The 14,828-nt window shown below is 39.1% G+C and overlaps 2 protein-coding genes across 2 annotated transcripts; one reads left to right on the top strand and one right to left on the bottom strand.

Moving 5' to 3' along the window:
• The first annotated feature begins 526 nt into the window (after positions 1–526).
• LOC132902502 (DDB1- and CUL4-associated factor 7-like) lies at positions 527–6,078 on the top strand. Its single transcript, XM_060947773.1, has 4 exons — positions 527–583; positions 884–978; positions 3,842–4,040; positions 5,663–6,078. The coding sequence occupies exons 1-3, from the start codon at positions 527–529 to the stop codon at positions 4,038–4,040; spliced, it is 351 nt and encodes a 116-aa protein (XP_060803756.1). The 3' UTR covers positions 5,663–6,078.
• Positions 6,079–8,276: 2,198 nt separating this feature from the next.
• LOC132902517 (ATPase family gene 2 protein homolog A-like) lies at positions 8,277–12,718 on the bottom strand. Its single transcript, XM_060947913.1, has 2 exons — positions 12,262–12,718; positions 8,277–10,435 (listed from the first exon to the last, which is right to left on the bottom strand). The coding sequence occupies exons 1-2, from the start codon at positions 12,608–12,610 to the stop codon at positions 8,547–8,549; spliced, it is 2,238 nt and encodes a 745-aa protein (XP_060803896.1). The 5' UTR covers positions 12,611–12,718; the 3' UTR covers positions 8,277–8,546.
• Positions 12,719–14,828: the final 2,110 nt, after the last annotated feature.

Here is a 14,828-nt window from a genome sequence, read left to right as displayed (position 1 = left end):
TCGCCCGCATGATCAAAGCGCCATCTACAAAAATTTTACGCCACTTAGCAAAAAGCAACGAATTTAGCGCCACCTATTAAAGAATACAGGTTTTTCGAACATTCCACGGGATCTTTAGTTTTTACCGAGATAAAAGGTACCCTTTCCCAGACTTTTAATTATTTATAGGTGATATTTCAAGAAGATTAATGCAGAAAATAACCCGTGAAGAGTTAACGTGCAAACAAATAAATTCACTTTCGCATCTATACTAATATTATAAAGCTGAAGAGTTTGTTTGTTTGAACGCGCTGAAATAAATTGACGTCCGATGAAAATGCTACAGTGTAGTTTGTTCCGCCGCTTCTTCTACACACGCGCTTTGGAAGCGGTTGTAGTTATAATTAGATTTAAGTTATGTGACGTCAATAAGTGATACCTTGTATCCAATTTTGAAAATTAATCTATTCTATTCTATTCTGGTGTGAATGGGACAATATTTTAAATTTCTTACTTAGCTGACGTCGCCAAGTCATAATCTACCATCATGCCAAATTGTATCTCCATTGATTCAAATTCACTCCGCGCATTTAGCGCCATCTATGTAAGAGAGCAAAGGTTTTTCGCTAATCCCACGGGAACGATAGTTTTTTTTAGAATGAAAGGTACCCTATTTATATGCGAAATTTCAAGAAGATTGGTTGTATAGATAACGCGTGAAAAGAAAACAAACAAACTTACTTTCGCATTTATAATATAAGTTGCGATTAAAGAACCGTCCCGGCAAAAAATTCTGCCATATAAATATTTTTAAAGTAATTTCTAGTTAAATTTTTTTTTTACGTTGGACAACCCTTATCACTAAGGGGTATGATGTACAAAGTCAGTATTGGTGTTGCATCAGGTGATAATCCTGGACGTGCGCGTGCCGTGCACGCCGGTGGCCCGGCTCAACAACCACCGCGCCTGCGTCAACGGCATCGCCTGGGCGCCGCACAGGTACGGGGGGACACACACACACGGACACACCCACACGGACACACACACGGACACAGACACAACCACACGGACACACACACACACCCACGGAATTACACACGGACACACACACGGACACACCCACATACACACGGACTCACACACGGACTAACACACACCCACGAAATCACACACGGACAAGCACACGGACAAAAACACACACTCACACAGACACAACCACACGGACACACACACACACCCACGGAATCACACACGGACACACCCATCTACACATGAACTCGCACACGGACAAACACACGGACAAACACACACGGACACACCCACACACACACCCACACGGACAAACACACACGGACTCACACACACACGGTCACACACACCCACACACCCACACACGGTCACACACACCCACACACACACACGGACAAACACACGGACAAACCCACACCCACGGACACACCCACACGGACACACACACGGACAAACACACACGGACACACACACGGACAAACACACACACTCACACAGACACAACCACACGGACACACACACACACCCACGGAATCACACACGGACACACACACGGACACACCCACATACACATGGACTCGCACACGGACTGACACACACCCCCGAAATCACACACGGACAAACACACACACGGACACGGACACACACACAGACACACCCACACACACACCCACACGGACAAACACACACGGACTCACACACACACGGTCACACACACCCACACACACACACGGACAAACCCACACCCACACCCACGGACACACCCACACGGACACACACACGGACAAACACACACGGACACACACACACACACGGGGACAGACACGGACCCACACACACACACAAACACACACACGGACACACACACACTGACACACCCACACACACACCCACACGGACAAACACACACGGACTCACACACACACGGTCACACACACACACGGACAAACACACGGACAAACCCACACCCACGGACACACCCACACGGACACACACACACGGACAAACACACACACACACACACACACACGGACTAACACACACGGACACACACACACGGCACACACACGGCACACAAAATAGCACACGGACACACACACACGGACAAATACACACGGACTAACACACACGGACACTCACACACGGACACACACACACACGGACACACACACACACACGGACACACACACACACGGACAAACACACGGACACACACACCCACGGCATCACACACGGACAAACACACGGACAAACCCACACCCACGGACACACCCACACGGACACACACACGGACACACACACACACACACACACACGGACACACACACACACACACGGCACACACATGGCACACACACGAATACACACACGGAATAGCACACGGACACACACACACACACACACACGGACTAATACACACGGACTAACACACACGGACACACACACAGACAACACCACACGGACTCACACACACGGACTCACACCCACGGTATCACACACGTACAAACACACACGGACACACACACGGACAAACACACACGGGGACAGACACGGACCCACACACACACACACACACACACACACACGGACACACACACACGGTCAATCACACACGGACACACACACGAATACTCACACGGAATCACACACGGACTAACACACACGGACGCACACACAATCACACGGACACACACGGACACACACACACACACGGACTAACACACACAGCCATACACGAAATCACACACGGACTTACACACACAGACACAACCACACGGACACACACACACCCACGAAATCACACACGGACACACACACACCCACGAAATCACACACGGACACACACACACACGGACACACACACGGACACACACACGGACACACACACGGACACACACACATACACACGGACAATCACACACGGACAAACACACACACACGGACTAATACACACGGACCCACACACACACAGACAACACCACACGGACTCACACACACGGACACACCCACACACACACGGACACACACACACACACGGACACACACACACACACGGACACACACACACACACACACACGGACAACACACGGACAAACCCACACCCACACGGACACACACACCCACGGCATCACACACGGACACACACACACACGGACAAACACACACGGGGACAGACACGGACCCACACACACACACACACACGGTCTAACACACACGGACACACACACGAACACACACACGGAATCACACATGGACTAACACACACGGACGCACACACAATCACACGGGGACACACGGAACACACACGGACACACACACACGGACTAATTCACGGACACACACACGGAATCACACACGGACAATGACACACGGACTCACCCACACGGACAATCACACGGGGACTCACACTCACACACGGACATACCCACACGCACAAACACACGCACACGGACACACCCACACGGACACACACACACGGACGGACATACGAACACACACACGGACTAACACACGGACACCCACACGGACACACACACACGGACACATCCACACAGACACACACACACACACGGACACATCTCAACGACAAAATTTTATCACATTACACCTGTTTCTCACAGGCTTAAAGAGAATTTAAGGATTTGCACTTGCTATAATCTGAAAAAAATTAAGGTGACTTAAATTATGGTAAAATTTTCGTATAAAATTATAAAAATAATCATACTCATTAATTCTTTTTTTTTATTGATCACGGGCGCTTTTTTATTCATCCATATAGATAGATGAACATATTTTTAAAAATTAATTTAAAAAATAAAAATTACTCGACAGTTCCTGCCACATCTGCACAGCCGGTGACGACCACCAGGCTCTCATATGGGACATCCAACAAATGCCTCGTGCCATTGAGGACCCGATACTGGCGTACACCGCGGCCGAGGGCGAAGTCAACCAGATACAGTGGGGCGCCACACAACCCGACTGGATCGCTATATGTTACAACAGGCACACGGAGATACTACGCGTTTAGGTGAGTGGGTTAAATAGCCGAAAAATTTCTATAAAATGTAAAAAACCTAAAATGAAAATTACGCGATTTAGCGTCGCGTTGTTACTTAGTGTCGCCATCTTTCGGAAAGCGGTTGAATGTTATAGTAAGCTCTTGCGAGATGGCGTCTTGGTAAATAGTTCTTGCAATGTACTAATAGATGGCGCCACAAGTATACATTTCTAAGGACATACATAAATACCTCGTGCCTCGTAATATGTGATGGGGGTCGTCCCCATTACAGGCATACTGTGATAATACGCGTTTAGGTAAGTGGGTTAAATTACGGTTATACCATGAAATTATTTAGTGATTATATCTAAAATCCTGATGTTGTTTCCATTTTGAGTTTGAAGGGCAAAACAAAACAAAACAAAACAACATCAGGATTGAAGTAGGAGGGACAGAAATTGAGCAAGTCCAAAAGTATGTGTACTTGGGTCAAGAAATTAAAATAGGCAAAGAGAACCAGTGTAACGAAATCGACAGACGAATAAGACTGGGGTGGGCAGCCTACTCCAAGCTTGAATATGTTTTTAACATGAACCTGACGTCACGACAAAAAGCCCAAATTTTCGACCAGTGCATACTACCCGTCCTGACATATGGCGCCGAAACCTGGGTGACTACCCAAGAAGTGATACACAAGCTTGGGGTGGCACAAAGGCATATGGAGCGGAAAATTGTAGGCGTCTGTCTGAAAGACCGTGTGACCAATAAGGGCCTAAGACGGCGCAGCAAAGTCACGGATGTCGGCAGAAGAGTTGCGAAGCTCAAGTGGGAGTGGGCTGGTCATATTGCCAGGAAGTCTGAATCTTGGTGCAAAAGATTGCTAGACTGGAGACCTTGGGACCAAAAGCGACCCAGGGGAAGGCCACAAATGAGATGGAAAGACGACATCAAGCAGGTGGCGGGCAGCAATTGGACTCTTACTGCCCAAAATAGAGAAGAATGGAAGGAGATGAAGGAGGCCTACATCAGAATGCTGATAGAAGAAGGCTAAGAAGAAGAAGAAGATCTAAAATCCGTCGATATATGTCGCGATTTAGCTTGGCTCGCGTTAATTCACGAGTGTCTCAGTGTCGCCATCTTTCCGACAGCGGTTGAATTAAAAAGTAAGTTTATGCTCGATGGCCGTCTTTGTAGTTCAGACGATGTAGTAATAGAGGTCACCACAGTATAAGTATACGTGAATTAGACACGTGATATCCGTGCCGTGTGGTTCCCGGCACCAATACAAAAAAGAATAGAGCCACTCCATTTCTTTCCCATGGATGTCGTAAAAGGCGACTAAGGGATAGGCTCACAAATTTTGGATTATTTTTAGGCGATAGGCTAGCAACCTGTCACTATTCGAATCTCAATTCTATAATTAAGCCAAATAGCTGAACGTGGCCATTCAGTCTTTTCCAGACTGTTGGCTCTGTCTACCCCACAAGGGATATAGATGTGACCATATGTATGTATGTATGTTAGTTATAATATAACTGACCTAACCCATGATTTGAAAAAAGTATTTAACTTTAACCGCTCAATCTCTAATTACACTACAAAATGTTTCCTTTTTTGAGAAAACACTGACTTACTTTTATATTTTTTTTCAGGTACATATTTATATATAGAATATTCATGGTGAAGTACGCAGGCTCTACACGTATAGTATAATCGGTATAAAGTTAGCATCGTCCTTTAAAATAATATTTTCCCCATCCGCCATATCTGATAATTAAATGACGGTAATTGGTCGGATACGAAAGACGGCTCGTCGCCGATTGGCTCAATTTGTTTATATTTACCTTCCAATATTTGATCAAATGTTATTACAACGTATGTAAAATCCGATGAACAAGCGTTAAAATTAATTGAATAATCGTTAAAAGATAAAGCGTTAAATCTTTGATCAAATATTTGTGTTGTTTAAAATTCAGATGATGGAAAATAAGACATCTCTTTCAACGTTTGGGATTAAGGAGAAATATAAGACACAATGTTGTAGCTGATACCACAGGCATCCCTGTTTTTGGAAAACTGGTTTGCTTTGTAATTAAAAAAAATATTTAAAATAGAGATCAACTGAAAATCACATGACTCGGCTCGTTTAGCCAATGACATTGCAGTTGAAATAGAAACGATTATTATGATGTATGCAGCGATTGTGACAAGTGGAGTCTCTGCCTCTCTGCCTACCCCTCCGGGAGAGCCCTGATTTTATGTATGTATTATTTAGATTGGCGGAATGACAGGACAGGTTTTTCTTGTTTACCTTTTTTAGAATATCTAAAGGACTATTAATGGACATTTTGTACGATATGTGTATTGTCTTATATTAAGACAAGACTGAATGTAATCGGCGAAAAATTAGTGATTTTTATATTATGCATTTTTAAATATTACATTCGACTTAAATTTAATCAATGTGGAAGCGAGACAAACCTATTGGGCGTTAGCTTTTATCTCATTTTGACATGATCTTTAAAAGCAGCGGTAAACTATGATTCTACAGCTTTAGGGACAGTTCACACCGGAGAAGCAACGCGACATTTTATAAGGGTGAAGTAAACTGACCTTTAGACTAGAAGTAATGACGCGGGAAGTGTACTACTTTACGTGGTCAAGTCCATTTTGGATATTAAAAAAATGTTAGGAAATGTGTGCAATTTTATGAGAGGCTAGGTCGGAAAGTTTACAAAGATGGATCTGCATTTAACTGGTTAAAGGCATAGACTAGAAGCTATAGGTAATTATAAAATAATTCTCTAATTGGTGAGGTAACATATTGTTATACTAAAATACAATTGAAAGCAAATTTATTTGGTCGATTAAAGTTGTAATAGTTACAGGTTCGGTATCTATATTTTTAGCATTATTGAGGATATACTAATGTCATGAATGACATAAAATATGATAAATTTATATAATTAAAAAGGATTGAAATCATAACTTCGTAATGTATGCAAACGGGAATTAACGCGAACATTGCATTAAATCCATTCTTCGCAAAGTACCATATTTATTATGGTACATTTCAAACAATAATTTACGTTGAATAAATTACTTAAAACTAAGTTTACTGCTTCCAAAGCTACAGTGCAGAAGAAGCGGTACGAACTGCACTGTAGCATTGTTTCAACTTCACACCGTCACATTAATACCCGTTTGCACACATTGATATCACGCAACGCGAAAGTTTTAGTTTTAATAACTTCTTGCTGAAACATAAGAATTTGTCCTAACAAGAATAAAGCTTAGCGGTAATACAATGATATTATATTTGTTTTGTATTGTCGCGGTATAAGTAGAGAAAATGTTGACATAAGATAACCCGACATTATTTATTTCAATCAACATTGAATTAACTTAGATAATTATTTCCATATGAAGAAATGTGAGTGTTGTGATTTTTCTAAGTGTGGGTTGCATTATATCACTTTAGTAATAACGAAATTTGTGTTAAACCAATAAAAATTTTCATACTGCAATTGTTATCGCTAAAGTTAAATTAATCGTAAACTGGGGATATGTTGCAGTTCACACTAAAATGAAACTTCCACGATGTGGTGGCTAGTGACACTTCATATCGTAATTCTACTCTAAAAAGACGATGGAAAGTTGAATTTTCAATGATTGACTGAAAGAGTTCGATGTAGGTGGTGTATTTTTATAATCCACAGAAAAAACGGTTATAATGCAAACGTTAACGGAATGTTATTTTCCCTTTGAAGAGTTTGACGTTGATGATTGAAAGTTTTGATACTTGGCGGGAATTTCTGTTTCCAAATTATAGTTCCCTTCTGTGTTTTACAAACAAGATAAATGTACTGATCAAAAGTTTATTTTTTATTGTGGATAATCTGGTTAAGTGAAATTTTATAGAAAAAAAATCGCCCTCGTTAGTAACTTACAAACACCCTTAACGCAGTAGTCGCGGTTTTTCTAATTTTAAAATAATATGCAGCCTCCGAATAAAGATATTTTTGTAGATTATGTAAGGCAGCATTTTAAGAAACGTTTATTTCATGCCAGTATTAAAAATGAAAGTTACTTTTTTTAATTTCCAAAAGGTCCAGAAAAAAATTGTATTTGTAAATTAAAAGATTTTTTACATAATCTACAAATAGAAAAAAAAATTACGAGTGATTGTAGGTCCCCTTGTATAGCTGTATTGTGAATTAGTGCACTTGTGATTAAATAGGCTTACTGTATTTATATAATTTAGTATTAAGGTTTCATATATTATATATTAAATTATGTGACAAATCAAACTCTTTTTATTTACAAAGTTTTATAAAATTTCATATTTTCTCTTACAAATATTCTGTATTAATTGATACTTGATTTATAGTTCTTTGTTTATTTTTATTAATTTCCTTACTTGTAGATTTTTTCACCATAGAGCCAAAGATATGTCAGCAAAATGAGTTTATTTTTACTACTATGTATGTACCTTGTCAAAGAGCTTTTATGTTTTTATGAATAGGTACAGAAAATTTATCCTGATTTCTGTCCCAAAGCAAATTCCTCATAAACTTTTAACAAAGAGTCTGGTGTTCTCGGTTTGAAATCTTTCAAAACATCCAGAAAGTCAGCAATTTTTACCACTTGACAGTTGAGATTATCCTCTAATGCTCTCAGTGCAGCTTCGTGGCACACAGCATGTAATTCGGCACCAGAAAACTTCTCCGTCATTTGTGCTATATTTTCTGCTGATACATCTTCACTTACACTCATCTTGGCCAGTTTAAGTTCCAGTATTTGCAGCCTGGTCTCGTAATCTGGCAACGGCACATAGATCAGTCTATCCAGCCGACCTGGCCTTAGCAAAGCTCTGTCCATCTTGTCTGGTCGATTTGTTGCAGCCAAAATTGTGACCGACTTCAATGGAACTACCCCATCTAATTCTGTCAACAGCTGAGCTAAAACTCTCTCATGCACCCCCGCTTCCCCTACGCCCCTTTCCCCGCCGATGGCGTCCATTTCATCAAAAAATATAACAGAGGGCGCCACTTGACGTGCTTTCCTAAATAAATCCCTAACAGCTTTCTCTGATTCACCAACCCATTTAGAAAATAATTCTGGGCCTTTAATTGATAAGAAATTTAACCCACTTTCAGTGGCTAATGCTTTTGCTATCATTGTTTTAGAGCACCCTGGAGGACCGTATAATAAAACTCCACCTGGAGGTTTCACACCTAATCGTTGGAAACTTTCAGCATGTTTCAAGGGCCATTCAACAGCTTGTCTCAACTTCAGTTTTAAATTGTCCATGCCTCCAATATCAGTCCATCTGACGTTAGGCACTTCTATTAACAATTCCCGCATAGCACTGGGTCTTACTACTGTTAGGGCGCCCATCAAGTCATCGTTTTCTATGTTATCACTCGATCTCTTTATACATTTCATGGAAGCCTGCGTACACAAGTTGACCAAATCTGCAGCGACATAACCATGTGCGAGTTCTGATATTGAATCAATATCTTGTGAAGATACTTTACTTGGCAAACCTTTCAACAGACTGTGGAGAATTTCCCGCCTTCGGATCCTATCTGGAACAGGTATCTCAATCTCTTTATCTAACCTCCCAAATCTCCTCAACATAGGATCTATAGCATCAGGCTTTCTTGTAGTGGCCAGAACAAACACTCTATTATTCTCTTGGTGTAAATTGTCTAATAAAGACACAAAAGCAGAGGTTATTCTCCTTTCTTGTTCCGTACTGCCTGAAGAACGCCTAGGACATATTGTTTCAATTTCATCAACCAGAATTATACTAGGCTCATTTTCAATTGCTTTTGTAAATAAACTTTTCATAGTGGCCTCTGTTTCACCAAAATATTTGCTGAACACAGCTGGTCCATTCACCTCTATATGATGGCATTGCATATTGTCTATGAGATATTTACAAATGGCAGTTTTTCCTATGCCCGAGTGGCCATAGATCAGCAAGCCTCTAGTTGGTTGAAAGTTTGAAGTAAGACCGTTTTTGTTGAAAGATATTTCAATAAAAGTTTTGATTTCATCCAAAATGTCATCTACTCCGCCTAAACATAATGGCTTTTTGTTTTTTGGTGCAGATTCTTTTAATATATTCCATATAGTATTTTCACTTAATTCACCCCAAGTATAATCTTTGTTTTCCACTTGTTCGTGTTTCAAATTAACTATTTCTATCTCAAGTTTTTTTCCGAAGTAGTAATAGACTAATATACTGCCGACGCGCACAAAGTTATTGTAGAAGTGTTGTTTGAGGATGTCGCTGATGTCAGTCTCGATCTTGTGACTCCGGATGCTGATGGTAACACTGGTTGCTTTAGGGATTTTGCTTTTAATAACAGAAACAGTTATTTTCTTGTTCTCTCCACACCAAGCGCTTGATAGATCTGAAATTAAAAGTGAAATATTAAAATGAAATGTAATAATATTATATTTTAAATAGTTAAAATAGAGAGAATAAAATTATCAATGTGATAATTTATTCTTTAGAGACAAAATCCTAAAGTGTAGAAATTAAATAATGAAGAATACCTTATTAGTACGAGATCCGGCTGCAAAATCACTACGTTCATCGCGTAGTTAATCAAACTCACATTTTAACATACATTTATGAATAGGATAATACATAGATAATAGGGTGCCAGTCAATAAGTGGCCGCAAGTAATTTTAATTAAATTAATGTTAATTAATTTTCCAAAAAAAATTTCGTTCACTTGTTTTTTAAATAAAATATCATCCACATCATAGAAATGTATGTAAAGAATTCGAAAATCAATGGGTGCCGTTACACACTCGGCCGCAACTACTACGCAGCCAGGTGTAAACAGGTAATATTTTGGTCTATTTATACGTTCATGTCGTACACGCATGTTTTTTATATCAAATTAAAGCTAATTTTTTTTTTAATATGATGATATATCGCTGCCTGTGAATAAATGGCCGCAAATTAGGGTTGCTAGCTGTTAAAAACTCGAGGTATCCGAGATAAAGTGAAAGAGAGTTAGCGCGTAACGCCACTTGTTAGACAAGGATGGCGAGTACCAGCTGTGCGAGTATTTGAAGCCATTGCGCACGCGTATTAATAAAACATACTCAAAATTCTATTCTTTATAAGTACGCTTTTTTCATTTTTACTTGATCAATAAACAATGTTTTATTATGAAATAAATATTTTCTTATTTTCATTTTTTTTTTGCAGAATATTAATTACTTAATTATAATTTTGGAGTAAATGTAAAGTCGTTCGTATTACTGTTTGCATCGCTGGCTGAGAACCCAATCTATTGACGCGTGCGCAATGGCTTCAAATACTCGCACAGCTGGTACTCGCCATCCTTGTCTAACAAGTGGCGTTACGCGCTAACTCTCTTTCACTTTATCTCGGATACCTCGAGTTTTTAACAGCTAGCAACCCTAATTTGCGGCCATTTATTCACAGGCAGCGATATATCATCATATTAAAAAAAAAATTAGCTTTAATTTGATATAAAAAACATGCGTGTACGACATGAACGTATAAATAGACCAAAATATTACCTGTTTACACCTGGCTGCGTAGTAGTTGCGGCCGAGTGTGTAACGGCACCCATTGATTTTCGAATTCTTTACATACATTTCTATGATGTGGATGATATTTTATTTAAAAAACAAGTGAACGAAATTTTTTTTGAAAAATTAATTAACATTAATTTAATTAAAATTACTTGCGGCCACTTATTGACTGGCACCCTATTATCTATGTATTATCCTATTCATAAATGTATGTTAAAATGTGAGTTTGATTAACTACGCGATGAACGTAGTGATTTTGCAGCCGGATCTTAGACTATATTTATTACTAAAAAAATAAAAGTGTTCTACATTATAAATAATGTAGTTAAGTGGGTTCATTAATTCTTCAAATTTACTGGTATAAAAAATAGTGTAATATTCTTCAAGTTTACTGGGGGCAGTCTATAACTACAATCCAGATGAAGAATTTTATTTCAATTAATTAAGAGACTACCCTTGTAAACATACATAAGTACATATAATCACATATATATCCCTTGCGGGTCAGACAGACTGATAAGCGCTCAGCTGTTTGGCTTAATGATAGAATTGGGATTCGAATAGTGACAGGTTGCTGCAGCCCAACTAATAATAATAATTTGTTGTAATTTGACAAGAGTCAAATTTGAATTTGAAATTATAAACATTCTATCAATTTACCTGCAGCAGGCAGTATAACAGCGGCAGGCGCACAGTTTTTTGATGGCCACATCCGTTTCACAAGCTTAGGGGCCCCATCTCTGCAGATTTCCAGGGGACCGCCAATCACTGCGCCAATCAAAGAACTTGTAGAAGGATGAACCATAACTGCGTCCCTTGGCACGCCATCCGGAGGAGCACCGCCTCTAACGAGCCAAGAAAATAGCACTCCGTCATCGATGTATGGACATTTCAATTGATCTTTAACGCAATTTAACTCCACATGAACATTTTTGTCGTTTGAGGTTATGCTGCAACCGCATCGTTCGCATTCAACCCATAGGGTTTTCTTGGCTTGCTTTGGCGGCATATTTTATTTCAATTTACACTTGATGTGCTTAATCTTTGCTAAAATCCAAAGTTATTTACAGAAAATAACAAAATTAAGTAGGCAAACCATTTCTCCTTTTTTGTTAAATAGAAACGCAACGTCAATGTCAATTTTGTCAATGTCAAATTTGCGTTTAGTTTTACGCTTCAACGAGGAAAAATTAAAAGTAGAGATAAGTAAGTAAGAATAGTTTACCCGCTTGTTTACCTCGGAGAGGATTTACCCTTTTGCATCTTTATCATAAATAATGCACCCCATTGACCAAAAATAAATCAAAGCATATTAACATATTTACTTATGCCACAACTGTCTAAACCCAATGGATAGAGAGATATGAACATATCGCATCGCAACAGAAAGCTTGAGATTTTTCACTAAACTAATGCCATTGAACTATTTCACGTAATTATGTGGCTTGGTTAATCTAGATCGCATGGTTTTTCTATAAAGAGAGGTCGAATAAGCACATTTTTAAGCTATATTTCCCTAGACTAAAGAGGGAGCGTTAACTTGGGAACAAACTCAGAAGAACAATCCTATGGAAGTGCCCTATGTATGTACTTTTCCTGCATACCTAAATAAACAAACCCGGATACAAACATGGCGGACTAGAGATGTTCATTTAGTCGATAATATTTTATCGATGGATGAGTGAGTTAAGATGTTTATTTCCGAATTAAATTTATTAAAAAAAAATATTTACATCGGGAATCCTTACTATCTTGGCTATAATCTAAGGTCCAACAATATTGTATCTATTACCTATGTCATTCTGATAAAGTGTTTGGAAATCAAATATAATTACATACATAAATAAAATCACGCCTCTTTTCCGGAGGGGTAGGCAGAGACTACCTCTTTCCACTTGCCACGATCTCTGCGTACTTCTTTCGCTTCATCCACATTCATAACTCTCTTCATGCAAGCTCGGCGGTTTCGGGTACTTTTGACCTGACCCTAAGATACCAAAAATATATGTATGAAAGAATTATTCCTCTTGTAATAATCTAAAAAAATGTCCGCGACAGTATATGTCTATCTTTTAAGATAAACTCACTAGAACCGTTCTTATGGTAACCAAATTTGGTCGAAATTAATGCATTATTTGTTAAGAGTTGTATCAACGTAATAATATTAATCTTTATCCAAATAAATGTATTGTTGCTTATGAGTACTTAATTGTGAACAAAATTGTCTTGGACATCACTTAATTTCAATGAACATCATAGAATATAACAATTTAAAAATAAAAAATGTTTAGGCTATATAACATCACGCTGCAACTATAAGAAGCAAAGAAATAATGGAAAATGTGAACAAAAAACGGGAAATTATTCGTCCTTGAGGGCTTTCATGATGTCCAAATAACTATTCCACGCGGACGAAGTCGCGGGCACAGCTAGTTTATCGATAAGATTCTATGTTCGATGATGTTCAACACTAGCACACGTGTTTATGTTTTCGATGTGAATGAAATATTGAGAATATTACAATTTTTTAAAGCTCACAACAAAGAAGATTAAAAGTAATAAGATTTTTAAACACATTTCATTAAATACACTGTATGATAGACAATAATTTAACCAAATATTAACCACTTACCGGTGAAAGGTTAAATTCGGCCTATTTTTGCTTTGGCATAAGCCACAATATGCTATTGAACACTTCATTTGTTGTTTATTAACGATTAATATAAGCACAACTTGGTAAACAGTAGAAAAACACGGGATTTCCTCGGAAAAACGTAAAATCCTCACGGTGATAACTTCCACGAGTAAGCTAAGCGGGCTACTTAAGATGGCGGTGCTCCAGCACAAACACATCGAAGCCAATGAAGAGGGTGCTGATAAAAGAGTGTAAACGTTTTTTCTCCCGTTAAACCACTGTTGTGAGAAAGAGACAGATATATCAGTTTTTATTTCTGAGTCAAGTTGAACAATTAGGGCACCTCCATAGAATATTATTTCATTGGGAACAAAGCATGAGACTTGCAATAGGTGACATGCATATTCCCTTGGTCGCCTCTAACATTATTCATGTGAAAGATTATGATGTCCTATTCTAAAGTGCTAAAACCACAAGACACATTCCTTCTTCAATGTGTCTACCTACAATCGTTAGGTACTCATGTGGCCTACATAGATTTTAACTAGCACATTCCTACACTGGCCTTATCATTCATACCACGCGCTTAGCT

Source organism: Amyelois transitella, chromosome 14 (assembly GCF_032362555.1).
Source record: "Amyelois transitella isolate CPQ chromosome 14, ilAmyTran1.1, whole genome shotgun sequence".
In the NCBI taxonomy this organism is placed as follows: Eukaryota; Metazoa; Arthropoda; class Insecta; order Lepidoptera; family Pyralidae; genus Amyelois; species Amyelois transitella.
Note: the sequence above shows the minus strand (reverse complement) of the source record. Positions and strands in the feature narration are given on the sequence as shown.

Coding starts and splice junctions, on each gene's coding strand:
- LOC132902502 (XM_060947773.1), top strand. CDS start 527: ATGCCAAATTGTATCTCCATTGATTCAAATTCACTCCGCGCATTTAGC. Junction 584..883: donor GCGCATTTAGCGCCATCTAT/GTAAGAGAGCAA, acceptor GTGTTGCATCAG/GTGATAATCCTGGACGTGCG. Junction 979..3,841: donor ATCGCCTGGGCGCCGCACAG/GTACGGGGGGAC, acceptor ATTACTCGACAG/TTCCTGCCACATCTGCACAG.
- LOC132902517 (XM_060947913.1), bottom strand. CDS start 12,610: ATGCCGCCAAAGCAAGCCAAGAAAACCCTATGGGTTGAATGCGAACGA. Junction 10,436..12,261: donor TGTTATACTGCCTGCTGCAG/GTAAATTGATAG, acceptor TTTTAATTTCAG/ATCTATCAAGCGCTTGGTGT.